The sequence below is a fragment of the Scylla paramamosain genome, chromosome 1 (assembly GCF_035594125.1).
Source record: "Scylla paramamosain isolate STU-SP2022 chromosome 1, ASM3559412v1, whole genome shotgun sequence".
NCBI lineage: Eukaryota > Metazoa > Arthropoda > Malacostraca > Decapoda > Portunidae > Scylla > Scylla paramamosain.
The window spans coordinates 12,934,572-12,953,507 of NC_087151.1; the positions used below are offsets into that span (position 1 = coordinate 12,934,572).

The 18,936-nt window shown below is 38.2% G+C and overlaps 1 protein-coding gene across 1 annotated transcript in view; it reads left to right on the forward strand.

Moving 5' to 3' along the window:
- LOC135100901 (sarcoplasmic calcium-binding protein-like) overlaps nt 1-15,060 on the forward strand; it is a 17,709-nt gene extending 2,649 nt beyond the window's left edge. The window contains exons 4-7 of the mRNA XM_064004455.1: nt 10,993-11,160; nt 11,275-11,418; nt 13,143-13,223; nt 14,307-15,060. Of these exons, the coding sequence (XP_063860525.1) occupies nt 10,993-11,160; nt 11,275-11,418; nt 13,143-13,223; nt 14,307-14,453 (540 nt within the window). The 3' untranslated portion in view covers nt 14,454-15,060. The remainder of the gene's footprint in view (nt 1-10,992; nt 11,161-11,274; nt 11,419-13,142; nt 13,224-14,306) is intronic.
- The last annotated feature ends 3,876 nt before the right edge of the window (nt 15,061-18,936 follow it).

Sequence of the window (18,936 nt, forward strand, 5' to 3'; positions counted from 1 at the left end):
GTGTGTTTTCCTGTACTTGTTGATCACTCAAGTGTCGGGTTCCGCAATTGTACCTCGGCTAAACAGTGTGAAAAGATCTTACCGAGACGTTAAGCCAATGAATACTGTAGCGGATAAACATTGGTTATCTCCCGAAAAAAAAAAAGAAAAAAAGAAAAAGGTGAGAGCTGAACGACCGCACGCTACTGATTCACCTACGCCGGAACCCTAACGCCCGGTAAGAAGTTATCCTCTCAGGTAATGCTCACACGTGGTGCCTGCGTGCCTTGCCGAACATACTGCACACATATCCGGTTGATTGATCATTCTGCTTCGTATCTGTCCTTCGAGTTCATTGTGATCATGTTGCTGGACGTGGCAGAAGAGAGTCATTTATTCAACTATGTAGCGTTCTGTTATAAGGTGGGGTGTCTAGGTAAATTCATTTGAAGAGTGCTTGGTGAATGTCTGTCACGCGCGCGCGCACACACACACACACACACACACACACACACACACACACACACACACACACACACACACACACACACACACACATACCATAGTTGCTTTGAAAACACGATCTCAGCTGATTTGAGTTTTCTGTTTTTTTTTTTTTTTTGCTGCTAGGATATAATTTGTGCCATCTCACTGGTTGCTTGTAACGACTGCAGTGTTTTTAGCTTTTTTGCATCAGAGATTGTGGTGCTTATTAAATCAAGTATCTGCTATTCATAACATGTAATTTTTGAAAGGAGACTTTTCCTAATGTTAGTATCTCTCGCAGTAATTAAAAGCCTGCATACGTTTGCACTATACTTTGTTATGAAAAAATCGAAAAGTATAATTTCAATAACTTCATTCAGTTCCTCGAAGCGTTGATAGTTCACAAGATATTTCTCGCACTCGCAGTTTTTTTTTTTTTTTTTTTTTTTTTATAGGTATGGCGAAAATACGAGTAATCCTTGGGTCTGCAGCAAACATCCCCTCTCCGCTCCTATCACTCAAAAAGCTGTCTCCGGGGTCATGATCTACTACTTGCCGGCAGCGTGCTGGCAGGAATCAAGCCGAAGGGGTGTTGTGGAGCCGCAACTTTTTAAAATACCGCATTAGGTGGGGCATGGAACGGAGGCGTGTGAAAGTGAGGTTCTGAGAGAGGTTGGGAAGGGGCGGGAGAAGATTGAGGCGAGGGTGAGCGGGAGGAAAGGGACACACTATAGGGTTGCTGGCCTACGTGAGGCTTGTCATGTCACAATGAACTTCCTGCGTTCACCATCCTTCGCCAAAATGTGATATATATATATATATATATATATATATATATATATATATATATATATATATATATATATATATATATATATATATATATATATATATATATATATGTGTGTGTGTGTGTGTGTGTGTGTGTGTGCGTGTGAGAGAGAGAGAGAGAGAGAGAGAGAGAGAGAGAGAGAGAGAGAGAGAGAGAGAGAGAGAGAGAGAGAGAGAGAGAGAAATATTGAATTTGGTCGTGACGCAAAGGAGTAGAGTGAGAGCGGAGTGCAGTGTGAGGAGTGAAGGATGCACACATTGGGGTCACTGGGTGGAATAAATTAAGATCACGTCAGTCATGTATCTGATTGATGGGGGAAATTTTGACGTCATGTCTTGGATCTTGTGTCTTGCAGTCTCCCTATTTTATCATTGAATAATGACGCTGTTAGTGCACAGTCGGTAGGGAGCTGAGAGATATAATTAGACAAGTGTATGGATGACAGGTGAACAGAGGCATCTTTTATACAGGGACTGCCACGTGTAGGCCTATTGGTTCCATGCAAATACCCGTATGTTCTTAATTGTGCTCTCATGGTCTAATGTAAATCTCAACACATTTTAGAATGAAACGCCTCGCGAATGACCGGATTAGATTACACATTAATAAGTTATTTGTCACGTTATGAACACTTTACCATTATCAGCAACGCACAATAGCACAACCTATACTCATATCACCAAATCACACCCAGTGCATCCATCCTCAAGCATTCACTCCTCCCCACTGAACTTTATTTCTTTGTCTGCACTCCATGTATAGTAATGAAAGGCACCGCACAACGAAACTGCGGTACGGAAAGGAAAAAATGTTATTGACTTACTTGTCCCACAAAACATATGAACAGAGGAACACTGCCTTGCTGCTTCTCTGTTATCAGAATATAGTATTGCAAAACGTGATCTCATGCCCTCCATATCTCAACGCTTTACAGTCCACTTGGTTCTAAATATAAACACATGATACCAGGCGGCTGTGATGAGTTGCATGCGAGTGTGAGGTTCCCTAGCTATAAACTTAATGACCCGTGTCGCGCTGTGTTCGCCGTTAGTTAGGCGAGTTCTTCCTATGGCCTGCCTCTTAAGTTTGCTGGACTAGAACTGAATGCTTTGACCTGTGCGCTTTGTGCTTTATTTTATTGTGACTTGGCTAATACTGACTTTCCATTGACTTTGAATGGCATTTAGCAACAGCACCTCCATGACGCGGTGTTGAAAGGAAATGGTTAATTTAACAGTTAGGCGGTGGCCCTCTCGGTCCCACAAATGAATATCGCGCGCGCACGCACGTGTGTGTGTGTGTGTGTGTGTGTGTGTGTGTGTGTGTGTGTGTGTGCGAATAGAAGTGAAAGCAGGAACACCCATGTAATGCTGTGTTCCCGCAGGGTCAGCACCCCTCACGGGTCCGCCCCGTTCCTGCCTTGCCCCTACCCCGGTGTGGTAATCTTTCCTTTTCACTCACACCTGCCGGGGCGCACGTAGGCAGGCCGTGGAGTCACCTGGGAGAAACTTGTCTGTCTTTGACCCCTGTCTGCCAAACCTTGGCTTGTCATTCTTGAACTGTTACTTTTTCTCGGCACAAATTCTTCCAGACAGGTGACAGAAAAAGTGTCTTAATTAAGCTGCATCGGAGACAAGACAAGCGAATCATTGTAGCCTGATATTAACTGCCATGAAGATTTAGAAACACAAGGGAAGTCCTTTTTATAATTATGTTATTGCCCATACACACTACTGTTTTGTTCTTCATTCACCAAACTACAGAACAAAGGCTGGATAGAGCACAAGGAGTGAAACTGGATGTCGATTAATGAACAGTAACGTATGCAGATAGTATATGACGGCGGCGGCGCCAGCGGTGGTGGTGGTGGTGAGAAAAGCAAGGCCACTGTACTGAGGAGGCGACGGTCGGACTAACAAAGAACTGCTCCAACGACCGCGATGAGATATAAAAATAATAATAGAATAAATATCTAAATAAAAATCAATAAAAAATATAAATAAAGATTAAAGATAAATAGCAGGAACAGAATCGCCACTATCACTTTCACAGAAAATAAAGGTAGAATATGTACAGCAACAATGACGACGACAGCAGTAGCAGCAGCAGCAGCAGCAGCAACAACAACAACAACAACAATAACAATAACAACAACAAAGCAACAACACCAACAACAACAAAGCAACAACAACACAGCAACAACGCTAACAGCAACGACGACGACAACAAAACAACAACGACTAAGTAATAACACCCACAACAACAACAAAAACGATGATTACACCAAAACACCACCACCACCACCACTACCACAAAAAGCAACAACAAGAACAACAACAACAACAATACAGTATACGCCAATGACGTGAGTCAAGCAATAGAGGTTAAGGCGATCTCGACACGAAGAATTTACATCAATGAAGGACTCTACTTCGCTAATATTTTTCACAAGTATCGCATCAATAATTCTGAGTGCATAAAATGGCCTTGGCAGGACTAACGTCATAATATGCTAGTTACTGCCTTTATTTATTTATTTATTTATTTATTTATTTATTTATTCTTATTTATTTATTTTTTTTGCAGAAATTTTCTCTTTTCTAACCTTTATTAAAGGACGTTAGACTCATGAAGTGATCAGTCTTTCTCTCTGAACGTGAGGCAGAAACAGTTCTAAAAGGCGGGAGAAGACCTGTGGTGGGCGGCTAGTTGTGGGAGCTGGCGTGGGAGAGACAAAAGCTTGCTAATGCCACGCCGTGCCTTATGTATGGAGATGTTGCGGGAATGATGAAAATTATTATATGTTTGATGTTACCTTCCATCTTTTCTCAGAAGGTGATTATTTAGCCTTTAAGTTCAGTGATAATGATGCTAAATATATAACTCGATGCCCATCGTGCCAAGTAGCTCAAGTCAGTAGTCACAAACACAGTTGCAGTGTTTATTATGGTCTTTATATTATATTATATTATATATATATATATATATATATATATATATATATATATATATATATATATATATATATATAGAGAGAGAGAGAGAGAGAGAGAGAGAGAGAGAGAGAGAGAGAGAGAGAGAGAGAGAGAGAGAGAGAGAGAGAGAGAGAGAGAGAGAATAATCAATTAGATGCCTCTTGTATGTGCAGCCTCTAACGAAATGGTGAAGAAAGAAACATTTGGTGACCTCACCAAATGTACTGGCAACCAGAGGAACGCAGTAAATCCAGCCTTGAACTGTCGTACACGGCACGCGAAGACAATCATGCGAGGAAGCAAGCAAGCCGCGTGTCGAGGTGATCAGGCAATGAGGGCAAATGCGCAGGCCTTTTCTCTTCTGCTACATGGCGAGGAAGAAGAGACACTTAACTGAAGGTTTATGTTATTATTTGTTGCATTTGAAAATAACACCCCATGTGCACGGTACACTTTCGCTGACAAGAGAGCAGTAGTGCAGAACGAGGTAAATAGAAAGCAAGCACCGTGAGCGTGTCGGCAAAGGTTTTGAAATGAGCCCATACAAAGCAGCGGCCTTCAGCCTGGCATGGAGCTGTGGTGCGCTGGCGACGGTTTGATTTTGGGGTTATAATTATTTGTTTTGTATCTTGAATAAAAAATAAATAAATAAAATAAATAAATAAATAAATAAATGAATATATAATATATATATATATATATATATATATATATATATATATATATATATATATATATATATATATATATATATATATATATATATATATATATATATATATATATATATATATATATATATATATATATATATATATATATATATATATTCAGATGCAGGGACTAAATTTGTAGTGTTGAGTATTGATAAATGACCTCTATGACCAATCTTCCACTACCTGCCAAGCAGTCACAGGAGCAGCACACTCAGATATTCTCAAAGGACCGTCAGTATTTTTTATCTTCAGATAAGATACACTGAAAAAAAGGGGCTACGTCATGTAATTTTTATTTAATTTATTTATTTTTCTATACCCGGCGGAAATAGTCTGCCTCTCATATATACCATACGAAAATGAGGAAGAGAAGAAGGGGTGAGTACAACCAGATATACACGGCTCTGGGTACAGCATCTTATTATCGTCCCTTCCATTTAGACCTTGGAGGAGCCATTTATGTATGCACACTATCCATCCATTTTTCGGAACCAACACACACACACACACACACACACACACACACACACACACACACACACACACAAAAGTAAATACATGTATTTGCTATTGCGTCTGACAACTACCAGCTGATAACTGTAACTATTAGGCTGTCGGGACTCGCGGCGAAGGAAAAGTGAAGGTCAGCTGGTTGAATTGCGTTGTGGTCCATGCCGCCTGTCCGCGCACACCTCTGCACGCGTCTCGCATTGCATAGGAAGTTTTAATCCGGCCCTTCCATTAAGGGCAGCACACTTTTCTGATCTCTCGTCACCGTTGATCCCAGGTTATACCAATCCAGTTCACTCGCACGCGACGAGCATCAACTGTCGTATCTTACTATTTTAAAACTATCGGCATCTGATTAACTATGATTTTTCGTGATAAGCAACAACCGTTGGTCCTGAAGCGCAGGATATGTTCATAAATTAACATTTCGTTTCATGCTATTTAAAACAGTGCATTTGATTTACCGTGATTTTTCGTGAATTATGAACGAAGAACCCCATATTTCTCTGATAATAACTGTAGCGTATACAGAGATAATTTGCTTGTGTGTTTTTGTGTGATAAGAAATATCTGATAAAATATAAAGTAGTTTATGTCAAGTAACAATTTAGTATTAAAAAAGCCACAAATTATGATAACCGTGTTCCTGAATTCCTTTTAAACACGCATGCAAATATAATGCTAGTCGTTAAAAGATCTACATTTTATTTATTATGATTTTTCGTGATTTATGAACGTAAAAAGTCTCAATTTACCTTTCTTCTGATAATTACCATATCATGTAGAGAAATCATTTGCTCACGCGTTCTTATCTGAGATATTCAGTAAAATACGCAATTTATCTCAAATAACAATTTGGGTTGTATAACAAAAAGGTACAGATTTTGATAAACGCCTTCCTGAATCCCTTACAAAGCACACTGACAGATGTAATACTATTCTTCAGAACAGATATGAAATTCGCCTTCCGAAATAACAGTACAGTAGCTTCCCGCTACTCAGTCTCTGTTACCAGGTACTTGCCACATGCACTCGCGCATCAAGAACACGCTTTTTTTTTTTTTTTTTTTTTTTCCCACAGTAAATGGGTTCGCCGTGGAGCGTTACTGATTGCTAAGGGGGAAGAGATGAGGTAAGACGAGTGTTTTTTTTTTTTTTCGTTTATTTTTGTTTCTACTTTTCTTTCGTTTACTGTTCTTTCTCTCAATTTCCCAAGCCGTGTTTATTTTTCTTCGTTTTTTTCTTTCTTTTACTTTTCCTTACTTTCCCAAGATGAGTGTTTATTTTTCGTTTTTTTTTTTTTTTTTGCTTGTTTTCTCTCGTTTATTTTCTTACTCATAGTTACCCAGCAGAAAAGTGTTTCTTTTTCGTCTTTCCATCTTTTTCGTTTAATTTTCTTCCTCTTAGCTCCCAAAACGAGTGTTTCTTTTTCTTTCGTTAGTTTGCTTCCTCTTAGTTTCCCTTGCTCCAGATTCACGGTATTATCTCGGATTTCCGTGATGTGTGGTAGACTTGACGGACCAGTGTACTGTTCTAATGTAATCACTCTGTGATTCTCCTGTGTTGTGCTGCGTAGTGGTATTATGACGTGAACAAGTTGATATAAAACACGACCTTTTACTCTCTCTCTCTCTCTCTCTCTCTCTGCTCTATGTCTGCCAATAAATTCATAGATGCGCCAACTGCTGTCGATGAATTAGCAAATATCCAGCATAGGCGGGAATGGAAACATGTTGAGCTGCTTAAATGTGCCAGAAACACCGCTGCTTTCACTCCCAAAAGGAACAGCTGAAGAAGAAAACTGGAACAAGTCTCTTATCGCCTTGTTATCTTTCTCTTAGAGCAAAAGACAAAAATTAAACCGTAGCCGCATTCTCAAGCTCTTCGCTGTTTTATCTCAACTACGTTTAACAGGCTTTTGAGATTTTCAAGGGTGTTTGAATTTTCTTGTGACAGTTTAGCAAGGATTCTGCATCATCAGTGAGAAAAAGCAGCCATGAGAACCCGACTAATTATCTCAGTGGCCTTTGAAAGATATTTGTTATGAAAGCTCAAGGCGTTTCAAAATACGGACTGATTCGCATCTTTGTAAGTAATTAAATAATAATATTAATAATTAAGTAAGAAGATAAAATTAAAAAAAAAATAGAACACTGCAATAAATGTTTAGTTACAAGTCTGCATCACACCATATAATCGTAAGCTCAAAAAAAGTTATCAATACCGAAACAAAAAAGTGAATACGAGAGAGAGAGAGAGAGAGAGAGAGAGAGAGAGAGAGAGAGAGAGAGAGAGAGAGAGAGAGAGAGAGAATACTGGACTGACGACGTGAATAGTGTACACGTGTCTATACTCCACAGACATTCAATGATGTGTCTCAGTGTATGGCGAGCAGACAAGTGGCGATTGGGGATGAGTAAATTTCACAGCGCAAGGAGGCCAAGAAGATCCTTGTTCAGGGGTCTGTCAGTATCGGGTTAAGAGAGAGAGAGAGAGAAGTATTTACAGGCCGCACTCGAGGTGGTGTGTCAATCACTTCAATTATACAAGTGGCATCGACAGCACCATCGCGTTGTTCAGCTGATTTAATTCTCAATATTGCGCTGCACGACTGGCTGTACAGTGTCTTGGTTCAGTCTTGCAGTAGTGCTACTAAATATATTTCTGGCGAGAGAGAGAGAGAGAGAGAGAGAGAGAGAGAGAGAGAGAGAGAGAGAGAGAGAGAGAGAGGTTAGGCGATTAATATCATCAAAACGGTCGTTGAGTAATATGTGTCTCTCTGGCAAGTCCACGAAGAACTGTTGTTTTATGAGTGGGGGAAGTCTTTCCGCTCTCATTCACTGTTTCCTCCAAGCCCCGACACTCACTGCACCACCCGGGGCTTCACTTCCTCCGGGATAGCAGGTGGTGAGGGTGGAGTGCATGTGTACAATCCAAACCACGTTACCAAGACACCAGTCATCGTAAAATCTCTCTCTCTCTCTCTCTCTCTCTCTCTCTCTCTCTCTCTCTCTCTCTCTCTCTCTCTCTCTCTCTCCATAACGTCCAAAGCCTTTCATAATCACAATCATCTTTCATCTAGTATACGTAGATTACACTTATATCTAATGTATGTGGAAACTTACAATATCATAATTTAAATGTAACTGCTGGTTAGTCACAAATTAACACTTTTCTGCATGTGTGTCTTGATCCTGTCCGAAAATACAGTATTATGAAACCTGTAAGTATTATTATCTTTTGGGATACCAATACACAGACATCTGAGCCACTATGTACCACCGCTTAGCCTCAAGAAGAATCGGAGCCGTGTGCTGTGAACTGTTCGGTTTCTCGTCCCCACACACACACAACCACCATACCACACCAAGGGTGTCATTGTTGACCAACTAAAGACTCTCTCTCTCTCTCTCTCTCTCTCTCTCTCTCTCTCTCTCTCTCTCTCTCTCTCTCTCTCTCTCTCTCTCTCTCTCTCTCTCTCGTTTTGGGATTATGTCTTTGTTGTGCCCTTTTTTGTTAGTTTATACTGTGCGAAAAAAAAAAAAATAAATAAATAAAAAAAAAATATATATATATATATATATATATATATATATATATATATATATATATATATATATATATATATATATATATATATATATATATATATATATATATATATAGTCTAAGTGTAAGAATAAACCTTGTGTTATTTGTGAGATTATGATTTGGACGGTTAAGTCTGCAGTGACGTCAGTTTGATGGTTGTTTTGATTCTTGAGGACTGCTGGTAGAACGGCTGACCTTGAGCAAAGTAGGGCGTGTCTTTAGCTCCCCTACATCACGTTTTCATCCTTCACCATGTCACGCATAATCTCTCTCTCTCTCTCTCTCTCTCTCTCTCTGCTACTTTTACAACTACCAGACCTTTAACGGACTCGATCCCACTTCCAATTTCCGTATATCATGCGGGTGTCACTGATTAAAACTGGTGGTTCACAAGCCATCGTACAAGTTTACCCCATTGCACACGATCCAGGACACAGGTCACTGCGTCCTTATGTCTGGTTGATGAGTTAGTTCACATCCTACGTGACCTCCTGCCATTCTCTCCCCTACCTTCCCCCGAGGTCCGGGACCGGTAAGCTGCGAGCTTACTGAGTAGGAACCGGTTTTGTGGGGCTGTCCTCTTTCCTTTCACACCGTCATCCATTATCTATTATCTGTAGATCTTATTGCAAACAGTGGTAGGCAACTAGGCTTAAGAATTATTGTTTATAATTATGTATTTATAGTCATTATTATTTGCGAAAACACTCTCGCTTTTTTTTTTTTTATCTACGATTGATATAATGCCTACTGAACTCATTTTTGTATTGATAAAGTACAGTGTTTGTAATGTAGCAACACGGCAGGTAGTTAGTAGGCTGCGGCTGCAAGGCTCTCTCCCGGCGCCTGACTAGACAGTCAGTCTATCTAGGCCACAGCACCGCGTCAAACCCAGCCGCCACCATCACCGCCACCTACCCGTTGTTAATCATACTGCCGGTCAAGTGTCCTCTGACTTTTTTTTTTTTTTTTATAAGGCTTAGATATGTTGACTAAGCAAGGACTGGTGATTATTCAGTGCTCACTTGGACCACAGAATTACAAAAAAAAAGAAGAAAAAATTGAAGTCAATAATGTAGATAATAATAATAATAATAATAATAATAATAATAATACGAAGTGTACGTACGGTGTTTTCAACGATTACCTAGAATAATATTAATCAATCTAAGCAAAGTTTGAAAATAAAGCGTTATAGTGTTACCAAATGGCAAATTAATAAGTATGAGTAAAGAGATGTAAAGATAGACGAATAACAAGACGACAAAACTATTACATGAGCTGTGTGGCGAAGGATAAAGCTTTTATTTAGCTTTGTTAAAAGCGAACCACTTCAGAGCAACTATTTTCAGGAATAAGACACACGAATTTCAAGTCTACCCGTGTGCTTACGGAAACCTTTTTGTATTAAAACGATGATAGATTATTCTTTCTGTAAGCCGTAACATGCAATTGGTAAAGAGAATATATGCACGTCCTGTCGTGAAGTGCGACTATTAATGATTAATGGCATAATGATGTGTAGCTGTGCCTCAGTGACGTGCATTGGTAAGCGACGGTGACACCAAACCATCAGACCATTTGTACGGTTTTTCACTGACATTCACTCTGAAAATTCTCTCTGCTGGTATTTTCGTACTAAATGTCACAATATGTACTGTACAAAAATCATTACTCACCTAAGTGAACTATTTACGGATGTGTTCCAGGGCAGACCCAGTCGTTATTCACTCGCTCACTCACATCCCACAACGTCACAGGCTAGTACATCAGTGCAGCGAGTGTAACAATATTTGCTGACATTTATTTCAACCATCAGTCATATAAGATAACTGATGTTTTTATTTTATTTTTTTATTTATTTATTATTATTGTTTATTTATTTATTTATTTTTTTTTTCAGGGTCAGACTCCGTTTTGGAGGCTGAAGATGCGAACACACCATGAGGTGCTGGACATCAACAAGGATGGGGTTGTCTCTTGGGATGATTTTGAAACTCTTATAAAAAAATTCACAGAACTGGGTCACCTCTCACCTGAGGAGGTGGGGAACTTCACCGATGCTCTCAGGGTAAGTGTCACACACACACACACACACACACACACACACTTTCTTTAAAAGTTTGCAGTACTTGGAGTTTCCCGACCAAGTTAGACAAACCATTCATGACGTCTAATCCCGCAGCACGTGTGGGAGGAGGAGTGGGGTGCCTCGGGAGATCCTTATGTGTTCATCGGCCAAGAACAATTCTTGTCGCAAATGGAGCATGTTGTTAATTCGAAAGATCTTCGGAAAAGAGTTGCAAAGCCGCTTCCTTATTTCTTTAAGGTAAGTCAATACTGGAAATAAGTAGTAATAGTAGTAATAGTAGTAGTAGTAGTAGTAGTAGTAGTAGTAGTAGTAGTGTAACTTTTGTAGTTTGCACATGGGCCAGTCAAAACTTAAATTGGCCAAGCTCTACTATTCTATGGATCTGTGTGAACCTGTTTCATATCAATTACAGGAAATACGCTGGTTGGCCTGATATCCCGAACCTACTAGGGCAGCCATGGTATCAGTTTGTAAGATACTTCCTTGGGGTTAATGTATACTTAAGATGTAGTATGTATGTTGGTATGTAAATTATGTAACTTGTGGATTTTCAGCTATAACGCTGCATGATTGATTAAATTGTTATTATTATTATTATTGTTATTGTTATTATTATTATTATTATTATTATTATTATTATTATTATTATTTACTTATCTATTTATTTATTATTTTTTTATTATTACTAAAAAGACAGTGCATCATAATGCAGAGGTCATTACATCTGTACATACATCAAGCAAAATTTTGGTATCATAGAACTTTTTATTTGTAGATTTTATTCAACTGTATTATTATTATTATTATTATTATTATTATTATTATTATTATTATTATTATTATTATTATTGTATACTAGTAAAAAATATAAATCAAGACTACTTGGATGTGGATATATACTTGCTATATCATCCATCATTACTGTCATTCTGAAAGGCATATTTCATCTGTATTAAATGGCAGAACTTCAGTCAGATGTTACTATAACTCACCAATATACACAATTATGTACATTTTGTTTGGCTATTAAAACTTTTTTTTTCCAGTCCTGTGCCAGACCCTCATCTCAATATCCTCTATACCTCTAAAATATCTCCTACCTACTGTCACTTTAACTTGAATCTTACAGTATAAGATAACTTCAGTCATTTTCATTCTTTATTTCCACTTGGCCACACCAGAGTAGCTGACCTGCTTATGGTGGATTTCCTTTGGTCAGGTCCTTAACTTGACCATTACTTGCATTACTTCACATTTATTTTCATGCTTTTAAACTTTACACCAGTGACAACAAGAAATAACTCCAAAAGAAATCCTTGCATTCACTATTGTGATGCACAATTTTTTTTTTTTTTTTTTTTTCATCCTCTTTTGCCTGTTTAGATTTTTATGTGATACAGAAAAAAATACTCTTAAAGCGTAAATCTTAAATTAAAATTACTGTTCCAAGGTGCTGGTGAAGTAGTATTTTATCTCTGTAAACTTCCAAATATTCAGACAAATTATGCATTATATTTTTTGTAAGACTAAACTTTTATTCCTATAAAGCTAGACTTTGGATAATTTAGCTTATTATTGCTGTTGGTCTCATCTGACTGGATCTAAATCCCTCATTATGAGGCAAAAGTCCTATTTGCTTCATGAATCTGGTGAAACAGACTGATATTTATTTTATAATTTCTGGTTGTGAGGGAAGTCATAATGAGAATATGTATATCACATATCCTATGCAGCTTTATCACCAACTCACCATGATGCCGCACTTACAATGGACTGCCCCAATCTAAAACTTATTAATTAAAATTTGAAATATGCTGTTTCAGTAATTCTATGAAAACTACAAGTACATAAAAAAATCCACCTTCTTGCTGACCACGTTAAATTACTAGCCATTCTTCATTTTAAATGTTCTATTCATCACCAAACAAATTCATGATAATGTTAACAAATTCTGCACACAGGCTGTTGACAGAGACGGGAGTGGTGAAATATCAATTGAAGAATTTAAGATGTTCTATGCCTGCCTGGGTCTCTCTGAAGAGGTAAGTTGTAATCACTATTGCTTAGCAGAAAATTCTTAGATATTATGATAATGCTAATGACATTCTTCTAGTCAAACATATCAGATGTTGACTACTTAATCATCAGTTTTCTTCTTTTTTTAATACTTTATATATATATATATATATATATATATATATATATATATATATATATATATATATATATATATATATATATATATATGCTAGAAGCTCCAATATCTGACTTTTGTGGGACTTGGGGAATCAAAAAGTTCATTAGACATAGGCTTAGTCTACTAAAATAATCTAAAATCAGCTAAATACAAGAAAAACCATATTCAATACAAAAAATTTAGGCACCTGTTGATGAGACAGGAAAAGAAAATTACACTGGTTATGATATGGTGGGTAAGCTTAAAAAAATTATTTAAAAAACTGGATGGAGTACTAAAGGAAAGGAAGTGGTTGGAAGTGAAAAATTGGAATGGAGAGAAGTGATGAGCAGAATACCACAAGAATTGGTTTTAACACCAGGTTTGCAAGATAGGAAGTCAGATGATGAAGTTTCCCCTGCATATGATACTTAGTAAGAAGTTGCACTACAGTAACTCTGTCAAGAATTTATGACTGATGATTTCAAGCTACTCTGTCTAATCAATGACTACTTAGGGTTCACAAGTTAGGTAATGACTTTTTTTCTTCTTGTACTTCTTATTTTTTTTAAGGGACAGGGAAGGGAGGGTATTTACACAAAGTCTTGTCCACAAATAATCCATTCACTGAAGTTTAAGTCTGCAATTGTATGTACAATTTTTCTTAAAGAACCATGTGGCTCAGTTTCATTTTTTGAATTGCTCTCTTATAAACAAAAATGTAGGAAAACACAGACCTTATTTTCCAAGTCTAGGAAGTTGATACTTGATTAGTTTAATAATGCTTGAGTTGTAAAAAAAAAAAAAAAAAAAAAGTGGCAGGTGGAATGATGTTCAGCGAGATTTAATCCTACATGAACAAGTGAAGTGTGGGCCTACAGCACAATGTGAAAGTGTTGTGTAGGATAGGTACAAAACAAGGCAACACTGACTGAGTGTCATTGTGCAGGCAGCAGCTCAGTCCTTTGCGGCCATTGACCTGAATGGGGATGGCCGGCTCACCATGAAGGAGTTTGTCAAGCTTGGCCGTGAGTTCTTTCTCTCTGAGGATGAAAATCGACCAAGCAAGCTTTTCTGGGGACCACTGTCTGATTAAGATTGACAGTCATCCTCACCAGTTTTTGATGAATCCATTATATTTAAACATTCCTTCTTGTGGAAAGCATACAAGTAAGTGTGCACTGCATGACTAAAATAATAATGTAATATTAAGCTCAAAGTGTCTTGCTTGTGTGAAGGTCAGGCAGGGGGAAGTATTGAAAGTCTTGAGGTTTCTCCAAATGTATAGTACTCTGTAAACATATACACCTTATATTTTGAAGCACCTTTTTTTTTATCACAAGCCTTTTGATTTTGCAATAGATGCGAGTTTAGATATTTTTCAAACACTTTTCAGAAAGATCATATGAGTTTATGTAGTATTTTTTTAAATCTTGACTCTTGCTTGGCTATTCAAATAAAACTTAAAATTCCATTACATCTACTTGCCATACCAAATGTACATGATATGCAAGCTACGTACATATAATGTGAACATATAAATTAATAGGAAATGTATATCAACTATGTATTTAATCTTTCATTCAATTAGGTCAATTATCCATCAAATTGTGGGTTGCTTATCAATAGTTACTAAGATAAAATCACACTTAAATGTACAGTATGGTTTGCTATTGAATTCTAATAAAAAATACTTAAACACACTGATTTTTTTTTTCAAACAAGGCCCAAGTCTTTCCTGAGATGTGTAACAAAGACGTCCAACCCTTCAGGAGGTAAACATATCACGCAGGGAAGCCACAGAATGCCTGACTTCTGATCTTTCTAAAATTTCTGATTGGGGCAGAGTAAACTTGGTATTGTTCAATGCCTCAAAAACTCAATTCCTCCATCTATCAACTCAACACAACCTTCCAGACAACTATCCCCTCTTCTTCAATGACACTCAACTGTCCCCCTCTTCTACACTGAACATCCTCGGTCTGTCCTTTACTTATAATCTGAACTGGAAACTTGACATCTCATCTCTAGCTAAAACAGCTTCTATGAACTTAGGTGTTCTGAGACGTCTCTGCCAGTTTTTCTCATCCCCCCAGCTGCTAACTCTGTACAAGGGCCTTATCTGTCCATGTATGGAGTATGCTTCACATGTTTGGGGGGGTTCCACTCATACTGCTCTTCTAGACAGGGTGGAATCAAAAGCTTTTCGTCTCATCAACTCCTCTCCTCTAACTGACTGTCTTCAGCCTCTCTATCACCGCCGCAATGTTGCATATCTAGCTGTCTTCTACCGCTATTTTCATGCTAACTGCTCTTCTGATCTTGCTAACTGCATGCCTCCCCTCCTTTCGCGTCCTCACTGCACAAGACTTTCTTCTTTCTCTCACCCCTATTCTGTCCACCTCTCTAACGCAAGAGTTAACCAGTATTCTCAATCATTCATCCCTTTCTCTGGTAAACTCTGGAACTCCCTGCCTGCTTCTGTATTTCCACCTTCCTATGACTTGAATTCCTTCAAGAGGGAGGTTTCAAGACACTTATTGATCAATTTTTTGACCACTGCTTTGACCCTTTTATGGGACTGGCATTTCATTGGGCATTTTTTTTATTAGATTTTCGTTGCCCTTGGCCAGTGTCCTTCCTACATAAAAAAAAAAAAAAACAGAGTAATGTCTTCAAAGCATAATTTGAATAACTGTAGATGTAAGTACAATTATTTTGGAATTTTAGTGGAAGTCCTAATTTATCAAACAACAAAAAACCAAATAAATGAGAAAAAAGAATATATATATATATATATATATATATATATATATATATATATATATATATATATATATATATATATATATATATGTGTGTGTGGTAGAAGTGAACAGGGAAAACATGTTTTTTTTTTTCTTCACTTTATTTCTTGTTCCATACATTGTCACTGCTGTTTTTATTTATTTTTTAGTTAGCATAATGTTACTTACTGTCATACGTATGTAAGCCTATGTTTATTTTTTATTATTGCGTCCCTTATGGGTTAGTGTGTTTGGTCTTATTTTTTTTAAATGTGTCCTTTTAATGAAGTACCAAATGTAATTATATATTTTGGCCTAAAGATGCCTTCTTTGAAGGTGAAAAGTTGCAAGAAATAAAATGAAGAAAAAGAAAGAATCTGGATGCTTTCCCTGTTCACCTCTACTGTATCTCAGAATTTCATCATATATATATATATATATATATATATATATATATATATATATATATATATATATATATATATATATATATATATATATATATATAAAGCACTGTTCAGGGGGTGCTGTGAACTTATCATTAAACCCAGCTGTGACCTCACTGAATGTTTCCTTTTGTGTCTCACTACACAAGGGGGCAGTCACAGCCTGCCCTCTAAAGACAACTCTCTTCCTCCACACAAAACTACAAGCACCTAATAACACACACACCCTTCGCTCAAAAATTTTAAAATCATTATGGCGACTCCTACACCAGCCTCGGAGTCCCCATCTGGGGAGGGGACCATAAATGTCCCCAGGTCGGACTGCCTTTCTGTCGATGACCCTAAGTGTCTTGACACCCCCCCTCAACTTTTTCTTCATTAACTTCTGCAACATTCATGGACTAAGATCTAATTTTCAATCTGTAGAACACCACCTCTCCTCTTCTAAACCTCATCTTTTCCTCACTGAAACTCAGGTGTCTAAGGCAACTGACAGTAGCCCCTTTTCTGTTCCCTCCTACTTTCTCTATCCTCATATTTGATCCAAAGCTGGATGCTGTGTTTATGTGCGCAATGACTTAACCTGCTCTTGTGCCCACGCTCTTGAATCTTCCGAGTTTTCCACCATCTGGCTATGACTACAGAGTCACTCTCATACTAAATTTATCTGTGCTGTATACCTCTCACCTAACTTCTCTGATTATAAGAAATTCTTTGACTACTTAACTTCCAAAGTGGAGCACATTCTGACCCTCTTCCCTTTGGCAAAGATCTCCATTCTTGGAGACTTCAATGTTCACCACCAGCTTTGGCTTTCCTCTCCCTTCACTGACCATGCTGGTGAACAAGCCAACAACTTTGCTATCCTCCATGACCTAGAGCAATTGGTGCAACACCCTACTCGTATTCCTGACCGTCTTGGATATACGCCCAACATTCTTGACCTTTTCCTAACCTCTAATCCTTCTGCTTATGCTGTCACCCTTTCTTCTCCATTGGATTCCTCCGATCACAATCTCATATCTTTATCTTGTCCTATCGCTCCAATCCCTCCTCAGGATCCCCCTAAGCGAAGGTGCCTCTGGCGTTTTGCCTCTGCTAGTTGGGGGGACCTGAGGAGGTATTTTGCTGATTTTCCTTAGAATGACTACTGCTTCCGTGTCGGAGACCCGTCTTTGTGTGCTGAGCGCATAACAGAGGTGATAGTATCTGGCATGGAGGCATACATTCCTCACTCTTTTTCTTGTCCTAAACCTTCTAACCTTGGTTTAACACAGCTTGTTCTCATGCTATACATGATAGAGAGGTGGCCCACAAAAGGTACTTAAGCCTTCCATCACCAGAATCTCATGCACTTTATATTTCTGCCCAAAACCATGCGAAGTCTGTTCTCCAACTAGCCAAAAACTCCTTCATTAACAGAAATTGTCAAAACCTTTCAAGATCTAACTCCCCTTGTGATTTCTGGCATCTAGCCAAAAATATCTCCAACAACTTTGCTTCTTCTTTCCTTCCTCTATTTCAACCAGATGGCACCACTGCTATCACATCTATTTCTAAAACTGAACTCTTCGCTCAAACCTTTGCTAAAAACTCTACCTTGGATGATTCTGGGCTTGTTCCTCCCTCTCCTCCACCCTCTGACTACTTCATGTCACGTATTAAAATTCTTCGCAATGATGTTTTCCATGCCCTCGCTGGCCTAAATCCTCGGAAGGCTTATGGTCCTGATGGGGTCCATCCTATTGTTCTATGAAACTGTGCCTCCGTGCTTGCACCTTGCCTAGTCAAACTATTTCAGCTCTGTCTGTCAACTTCTACCTTTTCTTCTTGCTGGAAGTTTGCCTACATTTAGCCTGTTCCTAAAAAGGGTGACCTTTCTAATCCCTTAAACTACCGTCCTATTGCTTTAATTTCCTGCCTATCTAAAGTTTTTGAATCTATCCTCAACAGGAAGATTCTTAAACATCTCTCACTTCACAACCTTCTATCTGATTGCCAGTATGGGTTCCGTCAAGGCCGCTCTACTGGTGATCTGGCTTTCCTTACTGAGTCTTGGTCATCCTCTTTTAGAGATTTTGGTGAAACTTTTGCTGTTGCCTTGGACATATCAAAAGCTTTTGATAGAGTCTGGCACAAAGCTTTGATTTCCAAACTACCCTCCTACAGTTTCTATCCTTCTCTCTGTAACTTCATCTCAAGTTTCCTTTCTCACTGTTCTATTGCTGCTGTGGTAGACGGTCACTGTTCTTCTCCTAAATCTATTAACAGTGGTGTTCCTCAGGGTTCTGTCCTGTCACCCACTCTCTTCTTATTATTCATTGATGATCTTATAAACCAAACTTCT